Source organism: Mustela lutreola, chromosome 14, assembly GCF_030435805.1.
Source record: "Mustela lutreola isolate mMusLut2 chromosome 14, mMusLut2.pri, whole genome shotgun sequence".
Taxonomy (NCBI): domain Eukaryota; kingdom Metazoa; phylum Chordata; class Mammalia; order Carnivora; family Mustelidae; genus Mustela; species Mustela lutreola.
The window spans coordinates 64,506,360-64,533,593 of NC_081303.1; the positions used below are offsets into that span (position 1 = coordinate 64,506,360).

Sequence of the window (27,234 nt, forward strand, 5' to 3'; positions counted from 1 at the left end):
GGCATTTCCAGCTGTACACTATAATTCAGGATGCAGTCTTGCAGTTCTAAAGTCTGCATTTTGTTTGAGGAGTGGGGGAAGAAAGCCCAAGGGATCTTGTGATTTTTATTTGCCTAGTGAAATTGAGAAGTGTTTACAAGATAAACTGCCAAAGAAACAAATACCTAGATGGTGTTCAAGAAGTGACTGTTTACGGGATGAGAATTCCCCCACCCCTCCCCAGAGTATCTTTGCATTTGCTCTTTTAGGACTTTCGGAACATGTTTTAAGGGTCAAGTGTTAAATTTTCAGAAACAACCTTTAATGAGTCAGGATAAAAACCATCTGGCACAGGGATTCTTCAAATGGATGATCTTCAGGAGAGAGGAGGACTTTCCCATCATCTTAAGATTCCCACTGGAGGCTTATGAAAGAAGCTCGAAAATTGGATCTACCTCCTTCTATCATTGCTCCTTTTATCTTCCTGCCCACCCGTGAAAGGAAGGGAAAAAGAAATACTGGAAAGAATAGAGAGATGATAAGGTTTTTGTCCTAGAGGCTGAACGTGCAAAACCTAAGCTCCCAGATAAGACAGAAAGAAGTAGCATTGCTTTTAAAAGGGCTATTGGGCCCTGACCGTGCCTTATACCCGGAGGTCTAAAGGATATTTAAGTGGCAGGTGGGCGGGCGGGCGAGGAAGCCACCTGGAGGAGGTAGGACTGGGCCGGAATCAAAGACGGCTCTCCACCCTCCCCGAACCAGCTCTCCTAAGTGACACTTCCTTGTGTCCCAGGAAGTGACGATCAGTCAGTGTAGACGTTGGGACTCCCGGTCTCAGCTGCTCCGGGGGTGCTGCGGTGGGCGCCGGGCGATCTCTTCTGCCGCCCCATTCCCAAGGAGGCGGCGCCTCGCGGGCACCTCGGCGAGCTGCCGCGCCCGAGCCCTCTGCACCCCGGCGGGGCTGCCGGCGCTTCCACGGGCTTTTGTGCCGTTTGCCCAACTATTAGGGCGACCCTGACCCCGCGGCTCCCTGGAGAAGGGGACTGAGAAGGGGCTCTGGGGAGGACAGGAATTGAGCAAGCCTGGGCACGGGGGCGGGGGAGCCGAATTTAAGCCTGGGAAACGTCCCGAGACGGGGACGGGCGGCGGGGGATCGCACCCATTCTTGCCGAGGAGACGGACAAAAGGGGGCCACTTAATTGCACCAGCGCCCTCTCCCCTCGCCCGGCAAAACCCAAACACGAATACAAATAAAAGGCACCCGAGGCTCTCAGACGCCCGTACTCCGCGGGTGGGGCGAGAAACAAAAATAAACAGCGGGGCGGGCGGGCGAGAGCGCGCGCGAGGAGGGGGAGGAGCGGCCCCGCATCCCTAATGAGGGAATGAATGGAGAGGCCCCCTCGGCTGGCGCCCGCCCACCCGGCGGCGGCCGCCAAGTGCCTCTGGGCGCTGCGTGCCGCGCCCGCCGCTCCGCGCGCTGCCGGCTCGGGCCGCTGCTCCGGCTGAGGCGCGGCGGCGGCGGCGGCGGCGAGCGCGCCGAGCAGCCGGGACGGGCGCGCCGGGAGCCGGGGCGCCGCCGCCGCTGGGCCCCGGGCGCGTGGCTGCGGCTCGGCCGGGCGGCACCGCACACCTGAGGCGGGGCGCGGGGCGCGGCGCGGACGGCGCTGTCAGGGCCGCGGCTCCCGGGCCCGAGCCGCGCTCGCCGGGACGAGCCGGGCAGTGATTTGCGGGGCGAGCTCACCTTCAGCCATGGCCCGGGCAGCCTAGCGGGGCCCGGCCGCCGCCGCCCCCCACACCCCGCCCCGGCTCCCCTTCCCCGCCTTCCCCCCCACCCCCACCCCTCCCCTCGGCGCCGCATCCCGCCGGCCTCGCCGCCCGGCCCGCGCCGGGCAACCGCCCTCGCCCGGAGCCCGCCCTCGCTCCTGCCCGCGTGCCCCGCCGGCGCCGCCGCGGGAAGCGGCTCCCCCTCCCCTTCCTCCGCGTCCTCCTCCCCCTCGCCCCGCCGGGGCCGCTTGTTGCACCGCCCCGCGGCCTGCGGGAGCCGCTCGGCCCGGCCCGGCCCCGCGCCCGCACCCCCTTCCGCTCGCCCCCGGGCCCGCACCCCAGCCCGGCCGGCGAGACCCCGGCCCGACCCCGCCGCCCGCACAAAATGTCGGCCCGGACGCCATTGCCGACGGTGAACGAGCGGGACACGGAGAACGTGAGTAACCCGAGCCTCCCGCGGGAGCGGCGGGGGCGAGACCCTGGGCCGACCCCCGCTTCGCCCTCCGCCGGGCCGCCGCCCCCCTCCCCTCGATCCCCCGAGCGGCCGCCGCGGCTCGGTCTCCACCTGGAGCCGGCGAGCCCCTCGCCCGCCGCTCAGCCCCCTTTTTCATTGCAGCCCCATTTCGCCGCTTTCCCCCGCAGGGCGAGGGCGGGGGCTGTACGGGGAGCCCTGTCCTCGGGGTGGTCCCCCCGGGGAGGGTGGGCGCACGGAGGGCAGGGAGGCAGCGGCCAGGGCAGAGTGGGCATCCCCGAGTGCTGTCTCTGGCCCTCGGCATGCCGTGTCCCCACCCGGGCGGCCGCGGGCGAGCCGGCGACTACCTCCGCTTCCCCCCTCGCTCCTCTGGCCCTTTCAGCCCTCTGCACCCCCACCCCCCTGCATGGCCCCATGACTTGGCTTTTTGTGACACCGCGTCCCATTTTGGGTCGTGGGCACCGCAGGGGGAAGGTGGGAATGGAGGGGGCAGTGGTAGTAGAGATGGATGTGTGTGTGTGTGTGTGTGTGTGTGTGTGCGCGTGTGTGTGTGTGTGTGCGCGTGTGTGGGGACGAGTTCCTGCCGCCCAGAGACTCCTCGGGAGGGATGAGCGCGAGAATTCCCCGGACGGCCTCGGTGGCCCTGGGGTTACGGCAAAACGTTGAAAAGCCGGAGGAAGCCGGCGGCTGTTCGTCCTCTGCCTGGAGTCAGTGGTGATCGTGCAGGGCAGGTTTTACTTTAAATCTCTCTCCTCCTTCTTGGAGTGTCACACGGTGCATTTCTTTGAAGGAAGGATTTTCTGTGTCTTTGATCAAATTGCCCTCAGGAGTTTTTATCTGGATGCGGATGTCCCTGGTGTTTAAACTCTTGAAAACCAAAAGGACCTGATCAATTTGTATTCCCACCTTCTGAAAGAGTACAATGTGTGTGTGTGTGTGTGTGTGTGTGTGTGTGTGTGTGAGCTTCTTTGTGGAAATGGGTTTTGTTTTGGGTTTTTTCCCCTCTTTTTGTTTGTTTGTTTGTTTGTTTTGATTTTGTGGGTTTTGTTTGTTTGTTTTTTGTTTTTGTTTTTAACCTTCATGGCTTGTAAATAGGGCCTTGGCTGGTTTTCTGTCTGGCTTTTAAGGGGCTGAGGGTACCAAGTTTAGTGGGCTGCCCAGATCTCTCTGGGCAGTTGTCTAGGTGTTTAGTGAACTCAGATTCCAGTCTTGGAGTCCCAAGCCCTCGGTCATAAGGATGGGAAAATAAAATATGAGCGCTTTGGTGTTCTTACACAAAAGGGATGAGGGAGAAGATAGGAGCTCACCTCTGAAGTGTTGGCGGCTGGAATAAACAGATTCTTTAATCTTGGGAGACCAGGGGAGCACAGAAACTTAATAGAATTACGTGAAAGGAGAAGAAATTCTAGTAAGAGACTATTGTTTGAAAAAGCTGAGAAGGTATTTCAGAGTGTGCTTTTGTCCTCCCTAGTATCGTGCACTGAAAATGGTAAACAGTGTGAGGCTGCTGCTGGCAGAAATGAGAGTAACTTCATTTTGCGTTGTAACCGGCGTTTTAAAAAAACAGAATTGATGCATGATTTAATTGGGAGATTAAAGGAAGTTCAGGGGAAACGATGAAAAATTTGGTTAAAGGCGATCCTAAAGTCAAGTTCTGAAACTGAATGCTTCTAGCAGGAACTCTAAAAAGATTCCTGTCATTCAGTGTGTCATTTCAGTGAATGAAAAGTAAGACAGACGATGACCTCTGTTTTTATTAGCCACACGCTGTGTGTTAACCTAGAGTGGGTGGAAAAATACATTGTTTTTATTTTATTTTGGATTTTGAATAGTATAGCTCTCTCCATACTTGCATGAATAAGGTACTTTTCAAGGATATGAGATCATTATAGGAACATGCATCAAGGAATAGTACAAAATACAGCATCACATATAAGACCCATCCACCCCCACCCCAGTGGATTTTTAAGCTAAGCAATAATCGTGTGATAAATGCTGTTGTACCTTCTGAAAATAATTATGCTGTATAAAGTCATTTGCTCTGGTCCCGAACATGTTATTTCAAAGTGACTTTTATGATCTTGTCCCCTGTCCTTGTGTTGAACTTGACTATTCCTCCATGTAGTCGACTTTATCCAATTCTAATTTTCTCCTAATTGCCTAACATCTCCCAATTTGTGGAAAATGTCTATTACACTGTGGCTGTTCATTTATCAGTAAATGTGCGTGCAGCTTTGGTTTTGAGCTGGTTGGGATACAGATGCATTATTTAAGATAAGGCCTCTCCCCTCAAGGAGCTTACAGGAAAAATGAATATAATCCCAAACAAATAGTGTACAGAAGAAAACTGTGTAAATAAGGCTAAATTGGTTTGTAAGTGCTGTAGGCGTTTATCAAAGGGACCACCAGAGACGGCTGTTAAATCATTGTTGGTGTTTCTCTCTATTCTCTGGTTAGTAGTAAATGTCATAATGCATTCTTATCTCCTATCAGTGAAATAAAGAACAAACCTGCTTGTTAGCTAATATATTGAAGCCAGTATGACAAGCAAAACGTACATTTGTTTGTAGTCGTTTTCAGTTAAAGTGACACATTTTTTTAAATAGCTGGGGAAATTTATATTCATATGACCATAAAGACTTCAAGTCCTTTGGAATATTAAGGAAATAACTAAAAACATTCTACCACTGCTAGAAATGTTTTAATTTAAACACATATGGCAATTTTAAAAACCATCCTTGTATTTTATTGTCATTTGCAGCTAATATGAAATTTTGTTTAGTCATATGTGAATGTATTTGGACTTTGTGTTCTTGGGAGTATGTAATATCTACCCTATATATGTGACTAGTGTGTGTTGAGGATAAATTAAGAAATTCAAAAGAGGAGTGTTAACAGCACTGATCTCCTATTACTATTATAGGTATATAGTAGAAAGAGAAGGAATTGCCTTTTTTTTTTTTTCCAGAACATTCTGTGTGCACTTTTTCAGGAGTTTTCTTAGATGAAGGATTTGTGCATTGATAGGCCTGAATTGGCCAAATACCCAGAACAACCAATGATGAACTTTTAATGCACTAAACACTTCATAGTGAAGTAGAGAGAGTAAAAAGGGGTGCCTGGGTGGCTCAGTCGGTTAAGCATCTGCCTGCAGCTCAGGTCATGACCCCAGGGTCCTGGGATCAAGTTTCACATCTGCTCCCTGCACAGGAGGGAGCCTGCTCCCCCTTCTTCTGCCTTCTCATGCACTCTTTCTCTGTCAAAACTAATAAAATCTTTTTTTTTTAAAGGGAAAGAAAAAGTAGGAAAGATATGTCACTGATCATTGAATTAATTTATGCAAAATGTGTTTGATTTTATGTTGTGTAGAGTCCAGAAAAAAAATGGGCATTTGAAATATTTTTTTTCTTCTCTTAAGTTACACTTGGAGAGTTCCAGCATGAATGTAGATAATATGGAACCATTACTCTTAGGTGCTTTGGAATGAAGCAAGAGAAATTGTTTTCCTGTGTTTTAGGAAAACTCTGATTATACTGATTTTTATGGATCCAAAATGCCCAGACTAGCCTTCTGTCGTGAATTTTAATTAGTATGAAGAAAAATGATTTGACTCCTTCTTGGGATGCTTTGGTTAAATTTATTTTGAATCTTTTAATAATAAAACTCTTGAAGGTGATTGTTTTGATAGATCCGAAACTCACTGTGATGACTATCCCAAGTGTTTAGTGTGTCTGCGATGACCATCAGTAGTCTGTCCTGTCGGAATCATTGTTAATGATGTGAAAAGGCAGGAGAGAAGCATGCCCTTGCTACGAGCTTTGGGTTGCTCACCCCCCAGTGCACGCCTCAGAGGTCACCGTACTTACCACACTGTGCTCTGATTGCTGACTTACTTTGGCCCCTTTATTCTGTATCCCCAGTACCCAGTACAGTGACTGGTAATCAGTCATAGGTAAGACATCATGGCTGGAACATTCCCCTTTTGAGTTTTTTCATTTATCATCAAAATATCTTAGTGATACTGGGAAGGATAAGTATTGCATACTACAACAGAGGCATACGCCTTCGGAAAGTTAAGGGACCTGCCCAAGGTCGTAAGCTCTGACATCTTCCACTGTTGCTGTACTCGTGCTATTGCTTCTTGGAGGTGTTGTTTTGGTTTGTTCTGTTTTTGTCTTAGAAATTTGAAAAGAATATATGAAATGATATAAAATACATTATTAGAGTAAGAACGGGCTATGCTGTGCTCATCTCTATTTTGAACCTTTGCTGTTTTCACTGAGTGCCCTGCTCTTTCCCCCTTATCCCTGACTCATAAATCCTTTATGGTATGGCTCATCTTTCTAAGAAAAATTCTGAATTGGTTATAGCAAGGATTGCTCTCCGCGGTAGCTGAACAGCTGTCAATGTATAGTGCGCACTACTGGTCTCCAAAGTGAGCGTGCAGGACAGTCCATTGTGAGAAAAACATCTCTACCTTCTATTCCTGGCCAAAATGCTATTATGAATTCTTCTGCTGCTGCTGTTTTAAGCCCAGGTTGTTTACAATTAGACACATTGTGGATGGTGGAGGAGTAGGGGGACTCTAAGCTTGCCTCCTCCCTCGAATAAAGCTAGAATCAGCCACATGGTTTTCAGATTATTATTTTTTAACCATTTCTTCTTCCTTCTCAGACTTTCCTTTGGGGGTCACTTTCCATTTACCCAATGAACACCTTTGAAGTTCTTTTAATAAAGGATTGTTAATGATAAACTTTCTTCTTTAAATCTGAAATATATTTTCCCCTTATTATTCAGTGATAGTTTTGCTTAGTCTTCAATTCAGAATCAACAGTTACTTTCATTCATTGCTCTGAAGATAGTATCCCATGATCTGCTGATTTCCATTGTTTCTGTTCAGAAGTCATCTGCCATTAAGTCGGTAATCTTTTCAGGATGCCTGGGTGGCTCAGTTGGTTATGCCTTTGCCTTCAGCTCTAGATCATGATTCCAGGGTCCTGGTATTGAGGCCCGTATTAGGCAAGGAGCTCAGTGAGGAGGCTGCTTCTTCCTCCGCCTGCAGCTCCCCTGGCTTGTGCTCTTTCACTCTCTCTGACAAATAAACCTTTAAATAAAAGTAGGTGATCTTTTCCATCTGTCTCTTCAAGATTGTCTGTTTTTCTTTTAAGTGTTAGACTGTCACTGCAGTGCATTTAGGTATGGATTTCTTTTTTTTTTTTTTCTTTTTCTGTCCCTTTCTTTCTTTCTTTTTTTAAGAGGAAAGGCAGGGGGAGGGAGAGAGAGAATCTTAAGCAGGCTCCAAACCCAGCACAGAGCCCAATGTGGGGCTCCATGCAGGGCTTGATCTCACAACCTTGAGATCATGACCTTAACTGAAATCAAAAGTTAGACTCTTAACCAACTGAGCTACCCAGGTACCCCTGTTGTTTTTTTTTTTTCCTTCCTGCTTCCTATGTTTGTGATTTCCTATCTTTCTTCAGTTCTAGATACTTACCAACTATTATCTTTTTGAAAATTGCCTTGTTTCTGCTTCCTTCAGAGGTTCATTAGGGGATTCTGATTTGATTATGTTAGACCATAGCCCTCCATGTGCTTTACTTTCTCATTCATTGTTTTCACAAGTTCATTTCCTCTCTATACTACAAGCTGCATGATTTGTTTGAATTTATCATCTGTGGATTTATATCTTTCATCAGTTCTACAATCAGTCATTCTCTCTTTAAATATTAATTTACCTCTGTTCTCTCTAGTGTTTCCAGTGCCCTGATTAGATATGTTAAGATTTCTCATTCTATCCTATATATATGTCTTGGACTCTCATTTCTTCCTCTATTTCATTGTTTCTCTGTACTGCAGTATATAGTATAATCTGCACTACAGTTTTGGTATGTAATGTTTAGATTTATCTTTTAGTTGGCTAAATCTCTTCAGCTGTATTTAAATCACTGTTAATCCTTCTGTTAAGTTTATTTATATTGTCATAAAAAACACATAACAGGAAATCTGCTCTCTTAACAAAAAGAATTCTAAGTGCATAGGACATTATTGTTAATTGTCATTGGCACAATGTTGTGTAGCAAATCTATAGAACTTTTTCATCTTGCGTGACTAAAACTTTATACTATTGAATAGCCACTTCCCATTTTCCTATTTCTCCAGTCCCTGGCAACCACAATTCTACTCTTGGCTTTTTTATAAGTTTGACTATGTTACATCTCTCATTTAAGTGGAATCATGCAGTATCAGCCTTTCTATGATGAGCTAATTTCACTTAATGTAATGTCCTCAAGGTTTACCCATAATAAAGCATGACAGAATTTCCCCCTTTTTATGGCAGAAAAATACTCCAATGAATGTATATAATATATTTCTTTATCCATTCACCCGTTGACAGAATTTGAGATGTTTTCTTAACTTGACTGTTGTGAAAAATGCTGCAATGAACATGGGATTGCAAAACTCTCTTTGAAGTTCTGATTTCAGTTCTTTTCAATAAATATCTGGAAGTGGATTGCCAGATTATATGTTCTATTTTCAATTTTTTGAGGGGCCATCATATTGTTTTCCATAATGGCTGCACCATTTTACATTCAAGCCAGCAGTGCACATAGGTTACAATCTCTCCACGTCCTTGTCAGCATTTATTATTGTCTGCTTTGCTTTTTGATAATAGCCATGCTAACTGGTGTGAAGTAATAATCTCATTGTGATTTTTGATTTGCCTTTCTCTGATAATTAGTGATGTTGAGCATCTTTTCATATGCCTGTAGACCATTTATGTGTCTTCTTTGGAGAAATGTCTATTCAAGTCCTTTGTCCATTAAAAATCAGGGTTGTAAGAATATTTTGGATATTAACCCCTTTTCAGATATATAGCGTGTAAGTATTTTCTTCCATTCTAGGGGTTCCCTTTTCACTGTGGGGATTGTTGTCTTTGCTGTGCAGAAGCTTTTTAGTTTCATGTAGTTCCACCTGTCTATTTCTTTTTTGCCTTGATTGCCTGTGTTTTTCATGGTATATTCAGGAAGTCATTGCCAAGATCAGTGTAATGAAGCTGTGCCCTATGTTTTCTTTAAAGAATTTTACAGTTTTAGGTGTTATATTGAAGTCTTCAATACATTTTGAATTCATTTTTGTATATGTTATAAGATAAAAGATCCAATTTCATTCTTCTGCATGTGAAGATCTGGTTTTCCCAACACCATTTATTGAAAAGACTACTCCCACTTGAGTGTTTTGGTACTCTTATCTAAGATCATTTCACCATATATACAAAGATGTATTTCTGGGCTCTCAATTCTATTCCATTAGTCTATATGCCTGTCTTTATAGCAGTGCCATACTGTTTTGATTATTATAACATCGTAATGTGCTTTGAAGTCATAAGTGTGAAGCCTTCATCTTTGTTCTTCTTTCTCAAGATTGTTTTGTTTATTCAGGGTCCTTGTGGTTCCATGTTAATTTTGAGATTTTTTTTTCTGTTTCTATTTTTTAAAAAATGATATTGGGGTGTTGATAGGTATTGTGTTGATCTGAAGATCTTTTTGGGTAGTATGGAGGGAGGGAGAGAAGCAGGCTCTTCACTGAGCAGGGAGCCTGACACAGGGCTCAATCCCAGGACCCTGGGACCATGACCTGAGCCAAAGGCAGATGCTTAATGGACTGAGCCACCCAGGTGCCCCTGTTGAGAGTTTTTTATGATGAAAGGGTATTGATGCATTATCTGCAGCAATGGAGATGATCATGTGATTTTCATCATTTGTTCTGTTAATTTGGTGTATTACATTGATTACCTATGTTGAACCATCCTTGTATCCTAGGGATAGATCCTGCTTGGTCATCATTTATGATCCTTTTAATGTGCTATTAAATTTGGTTTGCTAATACTTCATTTAGGATTTTTGCATATATTCATCAAGGTTATTGGCTGTGGTTTTCTTATAGTGTCTGTTTCTGGTTTTGGTATTTCAGTAATGCTGGCCTAAAATTAGTTTCCTTTCTCCAAGTTTTGGAAAAGTCTTAGAAGGATTGACCTGAAGACACTTAACCGGCTGCACCACCCAGGCACCCCATTCTTTAAATGTTTGGTAGAATATATCCAAAAGACATCTGGTCCTGGGCTTTTCTTTGTTGGAAGGTTTTTGATTACTGATTCAATCTCCTTGCTACATCTGTTCAGATTTCCTTTTTCTTCACTGTTCAGTCTTGGTAGGTAGTATGTTCATGGGAATTTCTCCATTTCTTCTAGGTGCCAATATGCCAGTTTGTTCACATATCATTACATAAGGTAGTCTCTTAACTATCCTTTCTAGTTCTAATGTTTCCTCTTTTATGTCTGATCTTAATTTGGTTCTTCTTTCTTTTTTAGTCTAGCTAGAGATTTTTTTCACTTGTTGATTTTTTTCAAAAACCAACTCTTTGTTGAATTTTTTCTATTTTTCTCTTCTCCATTTTTTACGACTGTAATCATTATTATAATTTCCTTCTGCTAATTTTAGGCTTAGGTTTTTCTTTTTTCTACTTCCTTAAGGAGGATTTTGGGAGAGGGTTTTTTTTTTTTTTTAATGTAAGTTTTTATTACTGTGAACTTCTCACTTAGTACTGCTTTTGCTGCATCCTGTAAGTTTTGATATATTTTCTTTTCTTTCTACCCTCCCCACCACAGTGTGTGTGTGTGTGTGTGCACGTGTGTTACTGATGCTGCTTCTCAGGGCTTAACTGGGTACTACCGCAGAGGGTATAGCCACTCCTTCCACTGCTGCCTCTTGGTCTCCAGGTTTTCATCTTTCTTGTTCAGCCAGAGGTACATGGCACATGTCTTTTTGGGCCACAGATCCAGGGGCTTGTACTTCTTACCCTTGTAAAATTTCCTGAGGTTCTCTTTCTGAGTCTGGTTGATAACAGAACATGGGCAGTGGATTTGTGAATAGCTCAAATCTCAGACAGCTTGGAAGCCATGCTGCCTTTTGCTTTGGTGACGCACAGATGCCATAGCTCCACCTTCAGGTCTTACAGCTGTTTAAGCAGCTCCTCTGTCTTCATGATGGAAAGGTGGCCTTAATTTTGGCCATGTCTGCACAATCTGCTGCCACTGCCGAAGGAAAGAGGACTGTATATTGTTTTCATTTGTCTCAAGATATTTTCTAATTTCTGTTTTGATTTCTTCCTGATGCAGTGGTTATTCGAGAATATGTTCCTTAATTTTCACATGTCTTCCAATTTTCTTCTGTTACTGATTTCTGGTTGCATACCATTAATTTGGATAAGATACTTCTTATGATCTCAGCATTATTAAATTTGTAAGATTTGTTTTATGACCTAACATGCACCCTATCCTGGAGAGTATCTATGTACCTTTGATAAAAATGTGTTCTATTGCTCTTCAGTGAAATGTTCTAAATATGTCTGTTAGGAACATTTAGTCTGTAGTGTTATTCAGGTCTTCAGTTTTCATCTTGCTAACTGTCTGGATGTTCTACCCACTATTGAAAATGGGGTGGTGAAATTTTCTACTGTAACTATGTTGATGTCTATTTCTCCCTTCCATTCTGTCATTGTTTGCTTTATATATTTTAAGTGCTCTGATTTGGGTCTTTAAATATTTTTAAATGTTATATTTTCCTGGTCAGTTGACCTTTTTATCATTATATAATGTTCCCCTTTTTTTCTGTCTTATAGTTCTTTTGTCTTTTTTTTTTTTTTTTGAAGATTTTATTTATTTATTTGACACAGAGAGGGAGAGAGACAGCAAGAGAGGAAACACAAGCAGGGGGAGTGGGAGAGGGAGAAGCAGGCTTCCCGCTGATCAGGGAGCCCGATGTGGGGCTTTATCCCAGGACCCAGAGATCATGACCTGAGCCGAAGGCAGACGCCTAACGACTGAGCCACCCTGGCGCCCCTCTTTTGTCTTTCTTAATATCTCTTGCTGTCTAAGTGTCTTGTTGATTTTTTTTTTTATAGTGACGTACTTTGATTTCTTTTTCATTTTCTTTTGTGTATCTTCTCCAGGTATTTTCTTTGTGGTTACTATGGGACTTATATAGAACATTCCACACTTACAACAACCTGTTTTAAGCTGATAGCATCTTAACTTTGATCTCATACAAAAATTCTGCTTTAACTTTTTCCTTCCCTACACATTATATTGTTGTTGTCACAGATTACATTTGAGTTGTATATCCGTTAACATTTTATAGTTATAGTTTTGTAAATATTTTTGTTTTTTAACTTATATGCCAGAATTAAAATGATTTGCACAGCATTGTTGCATTACTACAGTATCCCGTGTTTGTGCATGTATTTCCCATTACCAGTGAAATTTGTATTTTTGTGTGCTTGCCTGTGACTGTTTAGTGTCTTTTTGTTCAACTTGAATGATCCCTTAAGCATTTCTTATAAGGCAGGTTTAGTGGTGAAGAACTCTCTCAGCTTTTGTCTATCTGTAAAAGCTTTTATTCATTTTTGAAGGACAGTTTTGCTGGGTATAGTGTTCTTGACTGGCAAGTCTGTCCCCCAGCAGTTTGAATATTTGCATTCTTTCCTGGTCTACAGGTTCTCTGCTGAGAAATCTGCTAAAAAGTTTATGAGGGTTCATTTGTACATGACAAATTGTATATTTGCAGCTTTCAAAATTCTCTGTCTTTGACCTTTGACTATTTGAATATGTGTTTGGGTACAGACTTTTTTGAGTTCATCCTGTTTTGGATTCATCCTATTTAACTTCTCTTGGGTTTCTTGAATCTGGAAATCTGGATGTCCATTTCTTTCCTCATATTTGGGAACTTTTCATTTAAAAAACAAACAAACAAACTTTCTGCCCCTTTCTCTTTTTTTTCCCTGAGACTCCCATAATGCATATATTGGTTTTTTAGTGGTAACCTATAATACCCTTAGGCTTTCTTTACTCTTTTTCTTCTTTCTTTCTTTCTTAGGCTTTCTTCATTCTTTTTCTTTCTTTCTTTCTTTCTTTCTTTCTTTCTTTCTTTCTTTCTTTGTTGTTGTTGTTTTTGTTTTTCCTTTGACTGGATAGCTTTAAACAAATGTTAACCTTTGCTCATTCTTTCTTCTGTTTGATCAAGCCTTTCCTTGAAGCTCCCTAATGAATTACTGCCTTCTTAAATTGAACTCCAAACTTTCTGTTTGGTTGTTTTTTGTATTTTTGGTTTCTTTGCTGAAATCCTCATTTTGCTCATGTATCATTTCATGATGTCATTGAGCATCTTTATTTCAGTCATTTTGAATTCTTTGCCAGGTAATACAGATAACCTCTCTTTCTTTAGGGTTGGTTTTAGAGATGTATCGTCTTCCCTATATTGGCCATTTCCCCTGTTCCTTTGTATTCCTTATAACTCTTTGTTGGTATCCACACATTTAAAAAAAAAAAAAGGTTACCTCTCTCAGTCTTTCTAGGCTGTCTTCATACATGGAGAGATTGTGACCACTCAGTCCAGCTGGAGATTCTCAGGTCCTCAAACCTTTTTTGTGGGTGTGTCTTTTCTGGACATGCTCATGTAGATACTTGATTAGAGGGATTTCCTGTTTTGTTTTTCTTTCTTTCTTTCTTTTTCTTTTTTTAGGAGCTGTAATCTCTTGCTCCCTCTGGTGTCTGTCTGGTGTACTGTGGTTCCTCTGAAGGAGCAGCACACTTAGCTGGCTTTGTTCTCAGCATACCCCAGCACCTAGCGAATGCTGGTTCCCATCAAGCACCCTGTGTTGAGATGGACAGAAACTAGCAGTGTACTGGATGCATGCTACACTCTTCTCTTTTAACATTGTTGAATTTTTTCATTTCATTTTTTATTTCTAAAAGTTGTAAGTTCTTTCTCTCAAACCAGTCTGGCCTATTTTATAGTCTCTTGGTTTTTGTTTATTTTTGTGACTTCACCTTCATTTCCTTAAACATTTGACATATAGTTATTTACTTCCTATGTCTGGAAATTTCATTATATGAAGTCCCCGGGGCTTCAGCTTTAGTGTTTGTATCTGTTGATTCTCATCTATTGTGGCTTGTTTCTGTATTTGCTGTTCTTTGGGGATGAACTCATATTTGCCTGATTTTTATCTGTGTGAAACTTGGGGCTCTGAATTGAGGATGACTTCCTCTAGAGAGGCTTTGTTTTTGCTCCTACTGACCTGGGACTTTTTTTTAAAGACTTATTTTTAAGTAATTACTCCCCCTATGGAGCTCAAACTTACAACCCCAAGATCAAGAGTTGCATACTTTACTGACTGAGCTAGCCAGGATCCCCTGACATATGACATTCTAGTATCCTAAAGGAGTTCCAGGTCAATGAAGGAGTTTTACATTCTCCAACCTTGTAGTGAGTCCACAGGTTAATATTTGGACCCCAGGGCAGTGCTGGGTTTTGTAGTTGCTTTCAGCTGGAGTTTTTTTAATGTTTACTTATTTTTCCCTTGTATTTTCTCTTCAAGCCCAATAGTACACTTTAAAGTATGTTTTATCTTGGAAAATCCTTCATATTATCTTGCATACTAGTCAACAGAAAGATTGGAATAAACGCTTTGGAAATGGGTGTTCAGAAGTATCCATACTTATGTGATTTTACTACCCTAAATTACATGTCATTTCTCAGTTTCTCATCTGCACACTTAAAAATATGGACAACTTTCTAACTTGTTTATAAATTTTCTAGATCAAAAATCTTAGTAGATTTTGGAAACCATTTGTTAAAGTTATTAAGATGATGTTTTCAAAAATTGCAGATTGTCCTCAGGAAGGTACTCCCTAACATGATTTTCATAAAAAAACTTTTTGTATACATGGTGGATGGATGGACATATGAATACAGTCCTTGAAGTCAAGTGTCAACATAAGCTGAATTTGTCAGCCCTTCAGATCCCAGTATCACAAATTGTTAAGCTAAGATATTAAAAACCAAGAAATATATTAATATGGCACAATGTTTAATCACTGAAAAGTTTGTACCATTGAAATATATGTTTCCAAAAATTTTATCTTTTTGGTATCATGTGTTTTAATATAATACATGTATAATTTAAGTCAGTATTACTATAGTAACCCATACTTAAAACTTTCAGTGATAGGGTACTTGATCTAAAGTTTGGAGACTATTCTTTTTTTTTTTTTTTTTTTTAGGATTATTTATTTATTTATTTGACAGAGAGAGAGAGAGAGAGATATCACAAGTAGGCAGAGAGGCAGGCAGAGATGTGGGGGGAAGCAATCTTCCTGCTGAGCAGAAAGCCTGATGCGGGGCTTGATCCCAGGACCCTGGGATCATGACCTGAACCGAAGGCAGAGGCTTTAACCCACTGAGCCACCCAGGTGCCCCTGGAGACTATTCTATACAATAGAGTCTAGCATTGTTCTAGAATTCTCTGAGTCAAGTTTTTCTTCCTGACTAAATTGAAAATACTTTGAGGCCAGAGACTACCTCCAATATTATTTCTGTATATCTTGTATTTCCTCCCATAGTTTTTGGCATATTTTTGGCACTCAACAATTTAATAAATCAAGGTCCAGTTTATTCACTTATTCTCAAATGACTTTTTGAGCCAGCTTGAGAGATCACTTCACATTCATGCTCCCTAAGCCCTGCTCTGTTGCACTCTGTTCATACACAGTTTCTCTAGGGTGAGATCCAGAAATCTCTCTTCTTAAACCTCTCCATTATTCTGATGTTGGTATTTACTGACTAGACTTTGTAAAAAAAAAAAAAAAAACAAAACACTGATATGATGATCATGATTGCATTATAATAAATCTCATCTTTTAATTAAAATGAAAAAGGACATTACGGGTTGCCCGTTATGTTCTAGAACGTGGTGTGGGAGAAGTGACGAATCAGTCCTTTCGGTGAATGATGACAGCAGTAGAAAACAACAGGGAATTGTCTGTCTCGGGGGTTATAAGGCACAGTGTGTAGCATTTGTGGGTCTAAGGTTGAGGAACGATGTAGTGAGGAATTTCGCGTTCTTCCTTCTCCCAGCTTTATATGGTGAACCATACTGGGAAAGTGGTGGCAGCGGAGTTCACCATATGGTGCCCATTCTGAGAAAGTATTTTTAATACTGCTTTGACCACTGTATCCATTTAGTTCAGGTTGTCAGCAAATCAGAAGCTGAGCCACAGTCCACAGTTTGAATGAACTGTCTGTAAAGGATATGGTAATAGGTTTATTTGAAATCTTTAAGGCATGCCTACCTTTCCCTGGGGATCAACAGTGCTACGCTCACAGTTTCCAAAGAGGGTTTGCTTTTATTTCCTTTCCTATTTGTTTTCATCTCAACTGGAGACCAAAGGCATGCAAAGGCAAATGAAACCTGTTCCTGCTCTGGAGGGACTCAGAGCCTGACGGGAGATAGACGGAGACAGGCAAGTGCAGTAGAAAGTTACGGTTCTTGTCCTCCGAGTGAGCAGGACACTGGATAGAGAGGGCAGGGGGAGAGGGGAGGGGGCGCACAAGAAAGGTTCACGGCCTTTGAACGAAGGCCTGGAAGGCAAGTACTGCTTTGCCAGGTGGCTCTGTGGAAAGAAGAGACTACTGGGCTGAAGGAGCGTTGTGTGCAGGGGCCCTGAGCGTGGGGCCGGGAGGAGGAGCGGTCAGGGAGAGGGCCGGCCACGGACTGGAGACCGCGCAGGGCTTCGCGAGTCTCAGCAAGACCTGCTCCTGGGGCACCGGTAGCCCTTGGGTGACTTAAGTAAAGAGCCGGCATGATTAGATTTGTATTCTGTGTATGCTGAAGTGGTTTAGAAACATACTGGTTTTTCAATTTAGTGGCCTCGGGCACCTTGCTGGCTCAGTTGGTGGAATATGTGACTCTTGATCTTGAGATTGTGAGTTCAAGCCCTGCATTGGGTATGGAGATCACTTAAAATGAAAATCTTAAAAAAAAAGTTTTTTAAAAATAAATTTTGTGACCTGTATTCTCAAGATCCACACAAGAGCTTTGAATCTGGTGTTTGAAAACTTGTTTTGGTATACTGGAGAAGGGTTTACTGAGGGGGAGATGCCACTGCCAGTGCCAAAGAACTCTCTCCTTGAACCAGACTTCAGGTCAGCCCCTCTGAGCCTTGTTCTCAAGTAGGTTTGACTTTGGCCTTCGTCTCTGCCCTGTCCTTCCAGGGCCTGCACGGCTCCAGCTTAGCAAGGAATTCCGCTAAGTCAGTTAAGTGCGAATCCCCAGCAAGGCACCCTCTTAGGCCAGTTTAGCAGGAGTCCCCTGACCCTCAGGTCTCATCTTAGTAGTTTTCCATCCACTCACCTCAACTCTGAATCCCCAGCTGTCTTTACTGTATTCAGAGCTGATCTCTCTCCCCTATCACAATACCCTGATGCAATAATCTTGAATAAAGCCTTTCTTACCATTTAGAATAATGTCAGAATAATTATTTCTTTTTAGCACTCGTTAAGGAAAGATTCATGTTTCATCACGAAATCCCAAACACATTTTACTGTGAGAGTATGTACTGGGAGTGAGGTGAGAGAAGCCAACAGTAACCGTATTAGTAGACCAGAAAGCAGAACCTCTCAGACCTAGTGCAGAAGGATAGTGTGCCATAAAGTGACTAGGACAGGGATTTCTTAGCAGAGGCTGGGGTTGGTGATTCATCATTCTTTCATGGTGTCCTGTCTGTGATTTTGATAGACGGGAGGACCTGAGGGGGGACGATTATTCAGCTGGTTTATCTTGGTAAGTTGCTTAACCTCTCTGTTTCTTCTGATGCTTACTGGTACATTTCATTTTGGTGTCTATCTATAAACCGGTCATGCTGTTTTCTACAGAGATGATTTATTATCTGAACGCACTACTAAGTCATGCAACAGATTCTTCCGGCCACACTAAATTCTTTCTGATTTCTACTTAAGCAACAAAAACTAGAGGGAATTAAGTTATGTACCAGTGGCCACTTGTATAAACCTGGAGAAATAAGGAAGGATCTGTCCAGTAAATTCTGAAACATGAGCGCCCAAAGAACAGGCTAAGTAGGGAAGTCTTGAGGAGAGAAGGTTGATACCAGGGGGGTGGTTGATCACCTCTGCCTTTCTCTTTTCCTTTCCTCCCCAGCAAGGAGAGAAATCAAGCGGAGGGAAGAGTATGTTGGGAAGGAGACTGTGTTCTCTGTTCTGCCACAAGTGAATTATTTATCGTGTTTCTGGTTCTATCTCACATGTGCTTTGTGACAATACTTTCAAACCGTGCTGTGATTTCATTAAACCTGTCCCACACATCACGCTGCAAACTGCTTGAGACCAGGCACCTGGGTACTGATTCCCAGAGCCATTCAGCTGCAGCATCTGGCATAATTGACTTTCCGAAGTGTTCAGAACCGCTTGCTGGTGTTATGTAAAAAACAGCAAGAATATGTCAGTAAACTACTCCCTCTTAAAGTACTTTAGCATGGTGCTGTGCACATAGTAGCTGCCTGATAGGTGTTTAGTAAATATATACAATTCAGATTCACCCATTATCTGGAAAATTTTGAAGTACTTTAAGAATCTGAGGGGGGTGTTGTGTAGACACCGTATTTGCTTTTTACATTCTGGTCATTGTTGTATGAAGGTCTGAGGTGTTTTGCAAAGATATTTCCTTTCACCTGTGGCATTCATGCTCATAACTTAAAGTCATCAGTTAAATTTTTATTGTACTTTAAAAAAATTGGTGCAGAAGGTGTATTGACATTTAAGTTGATATGATTATTAGCTTATGTTAGGGAAAAATTACTGGATTTTGTTAGATTTACTAAATATATCAGAACCTGAGGGTCTCAGAATAAAGCTTTGACTACTAGAGTGTTAAATTAAATCTAATCTAATGATTTAAAGAACAAACATCCATTGTAATTTCTGGCGTGAGTTTACTGTTAGGTTTTTGTACTCGTGGGAGTGAAAGAACTAGGAAGTTTCTGAAAGAATTTAATACCGTATTTTTAGATATAATTTAAGCAGATGTTTTCTTTTTATCCCCTGGGGACTCAGTTGTGTTAGCTCATAATATCTTCTGGCAAGCAGTAGTGGAAGACCTCCTAGAGGGGGTTTTTTGCCTCGGGAATGGGGGTAGGGGGGTGGGGTAGGGGACTATCTCAGGAGGGAGTGGCTCTAGAAATAAAATAAGGCCTGTGGCTCCCTGTCTGCCTCCTGAAGGGGAGTGATTGTCCTCTGTATCTTCAATTCAGATGTAAAGGCAGGGGAACTTCTAGGTTATGTGTACGCACTCTGAAGTTAGACTATGTGGGTTCAAGTCGTAGCTCTGCCATTTATGAGCCCTGTGATCTTGGGAAGCCACTTATTTTCTTTATTCCTTGGGGTTTTTATCTGTAAAATGTAATAACAACAGTACCTACTTTTTGGGTTGTTGTGAGGTTTAAATGATTGAACACATCTAATGCCCTTAGACCAGTGCCTGGCACCTAGTAGAAGGTGAGGAAGAGCCAGCTGCTCCTGCTTTCATTGTTAGTAGCCATAGTAGTAGTAGTGGTGGTGGTACATTTAGGTAAAGGAAGTAAAACTTCATGCTACTGGAGTATATGTGATTTTAATTTTTTAAAATTTCTGTATTTTAAACCATAGATTTGTATTCCTTTTTATACCAAAAAATTATTAAAATCATAAATTTACAGTGTGTAGTATAACTTCCTAGTTTGCTGGAATGCTTGTATTCATGTAAGAAAGCCAAGTGGGAAGCCAGATTTTCTGCGGGTGACTCGGTGAACAAGGTCTCAGAGCAGGGCACAGAAGAGCATAGGTGTGTGCTGACATCAGTGTTCTCAGTGGGAACAGACAACCTCTAAGGTTGTGTAAGGTTTAAGAGTACCAGCTTGTAGACAGGACATCCCTGGGGTTGATTTTTTTCTCAGATTAGTCATTTATAAGGTATATGACATTAGGCACACCTCCTTACCTGTGAAATGAAAATACTCCATCCCTGGTTGGGTGGATTGTTGGTTTTCAGTTATCAGGTGTATATGACATCCTTTGCAATAGCCGGTGTTCGGTGATGGTACCAAGGAGACAAAGAATCAAAACCAGGGTGCTGAGGAAATTCACATTTGCTTCTGGGACCATGTTCTTTTTCCTACCTCATGATCTTAAAATGCGCAACCAAACTGACGTTCTTGGGGGTTCCCGTTTTCCCATGTTCACCATTTTCTTCATATCAATACATTCATTCTTCAGGCTGAGTACAGATATACTTGGATTGATTACTGCTGTAAACATGCTAGTGGAATCTCTCTCTTGAGACTGCTTTGAATTTACTGAACCCAAATATAAAGGCAAGTCTTAAATCAGGCATTTATGTGTTGGAGATAATTTTGATAATGCCACTGTGTATGCCAGAATATAGTGTCTTCTTTTGTCTTTTCTGAATCATCGTGCTTATATTTTTGCCCCTTAGAAGTTACAGAAAATAGCTTGATGAGCAAGATTTTGGTGGATTTATGAAGTTCTTCTAATTCTGTATTTGTCCTCCTTTTCCTTTAAGGAAATACATTTCTCTTCATCTTTCTGAAAATAATACTTGATAGATTTTTTTTTTTACTCAAGGGACTTAATTTCACCTTAGTCAAGTTTCCGTAACAGTCAAATTAGAAACACAGTCCCATGTTCATGTACTTTTTAAAAGAAAACATTGCAGTGTTACCTCTGTTATCACATCTGAGTTCAACTGGGGAAGCAGAATCGTGTGAGCCGTATAGATTAAGGCTTTAACCATGGGATTCAAGTTATACAGTGGTTTAGTATTCTGTATATGGTTGCTGCTTTGGAGTCTGATATTGAGAGGCTGAAATCCACAGCACCATCAGTCAGAAAGGACGATGAACACGAAGTGGGAGAGAACGGGACTCAGCGGAGCCCCGTGAGGACGAAGGGGAACTCGTTTCTCTCGCTCGCTGCTTTCCAAGCTCTGACATGGTGACCTGCAGGATGAGCGGATGCCCTTCATCACAGAGTTGCCCGAGCACCTGGACTAGGATACCCGGCAGCCCAGGCAGGTGCTCCAGCGGGAGCTGGAGAGCTGTGAAGCCTGACTTCTGCTCCATGCTCACGAGATGTGCCAACAGATCATCTCTACCAGTGGGAGCTGCAGCTGTGCCAGGCTCGGCACTGACCTTCAGAGCATATCAGTGGCCACAGTTTTAGTTCTGCCTTCCAGGTCTCTGGCATGTTTCTCTTGTGTCCAGTATTAACCCAGGACCTTAGAGGGAAGGGACTTTTGAGAAATATAATTCCAGCGTAGCTAAACTTACATATCGGAAGTCATCATAGACCACTCCATGTCACCTTGCCCTAAAAGAAGTCTAGGATTTGTCCACACTTCTTTTTTTTTTTTTTGAGGATTTTATTTATTTATTTGATGGAGAGAGAGATCACAAGTAGGCAGAGAGGCAGGCAGTGGGGTGGGGGAAGCAGGCTCCTTGCTGAGCAGAGTGATATGGGGCTCGATCCCAGGACCCTGAGACCATGACCTGAGCCGAAGGCAGAGGCTTATTAACCCACTGAGCCACCCAGGCACCCCGGCCACACTTCTTTTAACCACAGTTAACTTCCAAATGAAGATAAGAGCAAAACTATGCTTTTGCCTAATATGATGCAACCATCCTAGGTGTACCAAAAATATGCTGACCCTCTCCTCAAAAGAAAACAGGAAGTCCCTTTATCTTCTGAATCACACTCTTCTTTTTATACCTTGTAACCTCAGTATTGAAATACAAAGTTAGCTAATATGAATACTTTAATATTAGGTGACATGGAAGTGGGGAAAGAGCATTAAAAGAAAGAAAGAATTGGCTGATTTATGCACAAATATATTCATACCAAAATAAGAGATACTCCTAAATATTACAGTCCTTGTTTCTGCAACTTGTCATGTGGTTACAGATGGTATTTTTAATTACCTTCTTCTAATTCCATGTTCTCTTTTTTTTTTTTTTAAGATTTTATTTATTTATTTGACAGAGATCACAAGTAGGCAGAGAGGCAGGCAGAGAGAGAGAGGGGGAAGCAGGCTCCCTGCTGGATGTGGGGCTCAATCCTAGGACCCTGGGATCATGACCTGAGCCCAAAGCAGGGGCTTTAACCCACTGAACCATCCAGGTGCCCTAATTCCATGTTCTCTTTGCCCTCAACAGTCACCTGAGTGATTATAATTCCTTGCCTGACGAGATAACCCCAAACTTGATTCCTGAATAGTCTGGGACATCAGAAATCATGCCTCTTTTGGGTTATTGTAATTTTCCATGGACCTGTCTCAGGACAAGGGAGTAAGAAGAGGTGCGCCAGAGGATCTCCTGTGTTTAAACTTACTTCTTCTTAAGCCATTATGTAACAGCAACCCAATTTCCCTTGATCATCAGGATCATTCACCCTAGCCAGTATGATAACCCTCTTCTTTGACTACTGATTCACTGCCGTGAAGCAGCCTCAGCTTGCAATGCAATGGACCATTGCTGTGACACCTGGTGCAAACAGTCCCGTCGTAGGTACTAAGACTTCTATGCTAGCGGAATACAAAGTTGCAGAGACTAGAAAGAAAAAAAATTTTCTGATGGGTCACTAAGGGTGACAGGGAGAGGAGCTACTCCAATTTCTATCTCTTGACTCCTGGACCTGTGAATCCCGGCTGTGGGAGAAGTCGTCCTATGTATTATCACCCATCCAGAGTATGTACTGCATCCCAGAAAATGTTACCCCAGCTCTGCAAGCTTTTGTCACCCAGCTGGCATCACAACAGAATCTTTAAAAGGCCATTCCACTGGTCTCTCAAGCCAGCTGCTTCGGGGTGGCGGGGTTACAATAAGAACTGAATTCTTCGGGCATGAGCGCATTGCGTGCTTCATTTCCTACGAGAGTGGTTCCTTGCTTAGAAGCAGTGCGTGTGGAAGGTCATGATGGCGGAAGCCGATGCTCTAAGTCTACCCAGGGTGGTTTTGCCTTAAGTATTATGAATAGGGAAGGTGTGTTCATATCTGCAGCAAGTGTTTATTCCAGTGAGATCAAAAACGCGGCCCCGTCTGTGATGAAAGTAGTCTCATTTAATCAGCCTGCCACCAGGTAACTGGCTAACTTCGCCCCTCCTCCTGGCAATTGTGGTGTCGTTGGGGGAGTTCAGTGTTATTCTCTGCCGTTGGCAGATTGGCCGTGGTGAGTGTTAGTCCGTGTTGCTAGTCCGTGTTGCTAGGAAGATGGGTGGCTGGAGAAAGAGGCTGATGTCTTCAGCGTGAGTCATATCTGGTGAGGATTCACATGGGGCACAGCTGTCTCCGCATGCCATCCTCATTCGGGGAGACCTAGTCACATTCTTTTTCCTAGTCATTGATTTTCAGATCCTGTTCCTTCTCAGTCCTTGATCATTCAGCCAAGCCATTAGCACAGTCTGTGGATCTCTGTAGATCCCTACTTTACACTCTTTGCAAGACAGAATAAACAACCAGGTGCAGTGCTTCAAGTTCCGCCCCCTGAGCGATTTTCTCTTGGCCACTGTTCCTTCTGTGCTGCCCAGAGTGGGGCTGTGGTGCTGCCACGGTCGGCTCTTGCGCGCCGCCTGCGGATCGTGCGGAACGAGCTGGAAACTAGACTGCAAGTTTTTATGATGTTTACCAGTAGGTCTCCCCGAGAGTCCACAGATGTGGGTGTAGACAACATAAGCAACGTAGCAGGAGTGTGGGTCAAGGGGCAGCTCCGCCACTGGCACGTGCAGCTGGTCTTGTACCTTCAGGACTTGCTCAAGCCTCTCTGATATATGACGTCACTTCTTTTAGGTGGTGGAATGTTGCTGTGCCAGCCCAGGTTTCATTGACTTCATGAATCAGACGACACCCAGGTCTTAATGAGAAGCTCACGTTGAGTAATGTTGGCCTATGACAGTTGACCTGTGGTCAGCTGTTCAGTCTCTCCTGACTCCCCATGGCAAGCCAGAAGGTTCCCCCAGAGAGAATGGTTATCTACGGAGGGTGGCATAGTTTTGCTCCAAAATGTTGAAAGTTTGTCTTGTGATTCACATGGCGGGGGGGGGTCCACCAAAGACTCAGTACGTGATTTCTCTGTACCCCAATCCTCAAGCCACAGTGAGCTTTCTGGGTTCCAGTGGTAGAGTAGCTTGTTGACGGCCCTCGACCTGTTACACAGCCTATTTTTCTGGGCCCTATTAACAAACTGGCAAGCTGTCAGGTTATCCGTACTGGTAATAATTTATATTTTACTTCCAAAATTCATATCCATGGTGCCTCTTTTTCTAAGGGTTAGAGGGTCCAGGTGCCTCAATTTGTTCTTCACTCTGGAAGAGATACCGCAACAGCTCCCAGGCCATTAGATTCCCAGGAACTTCACTGAGGAGGCAGATCCCTGAATTTTTGTGGGGTTTATTGCCTACCCTTTGGCGTACATGTATCTTATCAAGGTGTCTTGAGTGGTTGTTAACTTCCTGGTTAGCTGATCCAGGCAGCATGATATTATCAACATAATGGACCAGTGTGACGTCCTGTGGAAGGAAAGGTGATGAAAGTCTCTGCACACTAGGTCAGTGGTTCTCAACTGGGGTCACTGTTGTGTCCCAGGGGACATTTGGCAAGGTATGGAGACATTTTTTGTATCATCGTTCAGGGGCAGGCATCTGGTGTGTAGAGGCGTGGGGGGCTGTTAAACACCCCATCATGCACAGAATGGCCTCCTGCAGCAAGAGCTTATCTGGCCCCAGATGTCTGTGGTGCTGAGATGAGAAACTCTGGATGATGCCGTGGGCTGCAAGTGTGAAGCACCCTGCCGCGGCGTAGAGTGAGGCCGTGAACTGCTTCAAATATTCTTTACTAACAAGTAGAGAGAAAAGTGGCTGAGTGCATACCAGGTGCCAGGGTTTCACTGATTTGACCCAGCAAAGAACCTGCATCTAGAGTAGCAGTTATAATTGGAATTACCAGCTGATTAAGTTTTGATAATTTACTGTCAGTTGCTGAGATTTGTCTGTCTTCTGCATAGGCCAGAGAGACAGTTGAATGGAAATGTGGAAATCGGCGTCACTGCGTCTTTATGGGGGCACTCATCTCTGCGGGCCCTTCATGATACATCATGACACGGGATTGCTTTTGGTTTACTGTTTTGCTAAGACCGTGTAGTTCTGATCTCTTTCACCCACTTGCCCTTTCCTGGGATTTTAGCCCTTACATTCATGAACAGGCTGGGGAACCAGAGTTTAGGTTCTCACAGGTGCTGAGTATTCCAATTGTGTATTCCAGAACTGAGGCTACAGTAACCGCAGGATGGATTTGGGGGACCCACTGGTTCCACTGTGAAATGGGCCCAGTCCAAAAGTTCATTGATTATCTGATTTCCTTAAGCTCCTTCTCTGACTAGTTTAACACGGTAAAGTTCTGGGTCTAGAATTATTGTTAGTTTGGAGACAGTATGGGTTTTCTTCCCACATCCTCCAATGCGTAGTCACTCTAGTAGATCACCGCAGTTCCCTCTGGGGGAGAGTTAGGAGGAGGATTTACCTATGCATTTTGGGGTAACTAAGATTGTCTTTTTTCAAAGACCTTTCATTCAAGGGTCTCTGGGCCTTTGAACTAACTCAAAGCTGGGAATTGTTTGAGGGACTGTGACTGTATTTTGGTTTAAGTCATAGTGGGAGCTCTAAAAGCACCTGACCTAGACCTGGTGGAGCCTAACATTTCTTCTTTCCAAATCTTGTACAAATTTCTCATGGCTAGTAACTCAGAACCGTATTGGGAAGAGAATTTGAGGAAAACGTTGCAGATCAGCTAAGCTGACAGTACCAAACCACCAGTTATGTGGATGGAGCACAGAGACGTTATTACTCATGTTGACCATGGGTAATTTGACTTTTCAAACTGATCTTTGTTGCTTATGTATACTCATGTCAATTACTGCCTCAGTTTATCACTCATTTGGAATAGCTGAGATCAGGGCCACTAAGTGTGTCTGTGTTCAAGTCCAAGAGCACCGTTCACATGAATTAGGATGCACAAGGTGCACCCCAGAGTTGTACAACACAACAGCTTTGCTAGGGTTAACGTGTGACTCAGTGTGTGACCAACACATGACAAGGATATTCCTGGCTTCTGATGATTTGAGCTCTTTTTGACCAGAATGTTAACTGGTGATGTGCGTTTAGAAGGTTGCAGCTTTTAATAACTACTCTTGCGCGGAAGTAATATTGTACAATTTGTTTGAATAGAACATTGGAGATTTTTTTCTCTACATTTTTGGACAGTGTTCAAAACAGTAACTTTAGCAAATGAAATGTTTCTGAATATAGTCTCCTCCCTCCTAAAAAATGACTAAAAGTCTTTAATTTTATTACATGGATATTTAGAACAATAGGATGTGTATATTCGTACTGATCATTGTGATGTGGTTATCATGTAACAGTCACATGAAAACCAGACTTCTAAGTTACAGTTAAGTAAAAGGTTGGGGGGTAATTGTTTCAGATTGAGGTAACATTTAGCTACAGAGAAACACGCACATTTTTTTAGTACAGTCCAGTGTGTTTTGATAAAAGTATATATCATCCCCAGTAGAGATAGAGTATTTACATTATTATCCCCGAAAATTCACTTCTGCCTTTTTCTTACCAGCACACTCCCGCAAATACTCAGCACTGCGTGTTTCTATTACTACAGATTAGGTTTGCCTGTTCCAGAACTTCCTTTAGATGAATCAAGTAGCACATCGTTCTTACTTCTTTAGTATATCTTGTCTCAAATTCATGCATGTCGTATATATATCAATAAATTCTTACTTTTTGTTGCAGAATAGTATTCTTTTTGTGGATATATCAAAATTTGTTCATCTACTTTCCCATTGACAGACATTTGGGTTGTTTCCAGTTTGGTGTTATTAGGGATAAAGCTATTATGAACATTCTTGTAAAAGTCTTATTAGATTTATATTTTTATTTGTTTGGGGGAAACAAGTAGGGGAGAATTGTTGGGTCATAGCAGAGGCATATTTTTAACTTTTTAGGAAGCTAAAGTATTTTCCAACGCAGCTGTAAAATTTTATACTCCCACCAGCAAC

General features: G+C 42.9%; 1 protein-coding gene across 5 annotated transcripts in view; it reads left to right on the top strand.

Moving 5' to 3' along the window:
- The first annotated feature begins 1,504 nt into the window (after positions 1–1,504).
- The window catches only part of MARK1 (microtubule affinity regulating kinase 1), a 114,447-nt gene continuing 88,717 nt past the window's right edge, over positions 1,505–27,234 (top strand). The window contains exon 1 of one of the 5 annotated variants that reach the window (XM_059145840.1): positions 1,505–2,179. In XM_059145840.1, the coding sequence (XP_059001823.1) occupies positions 2,129–2,179 (51 nt within the window). In that variant the 5' untranslated portion in view covers positions 1,505–2,128. The remainder of the gene's footprint in view (positions 2,180–27,234) is intronic. The other 4 variants (XM_059145839.1, XM_059145836.1, XM_059145838.1 and 1 more) reach the window with 4 other exon arrangements.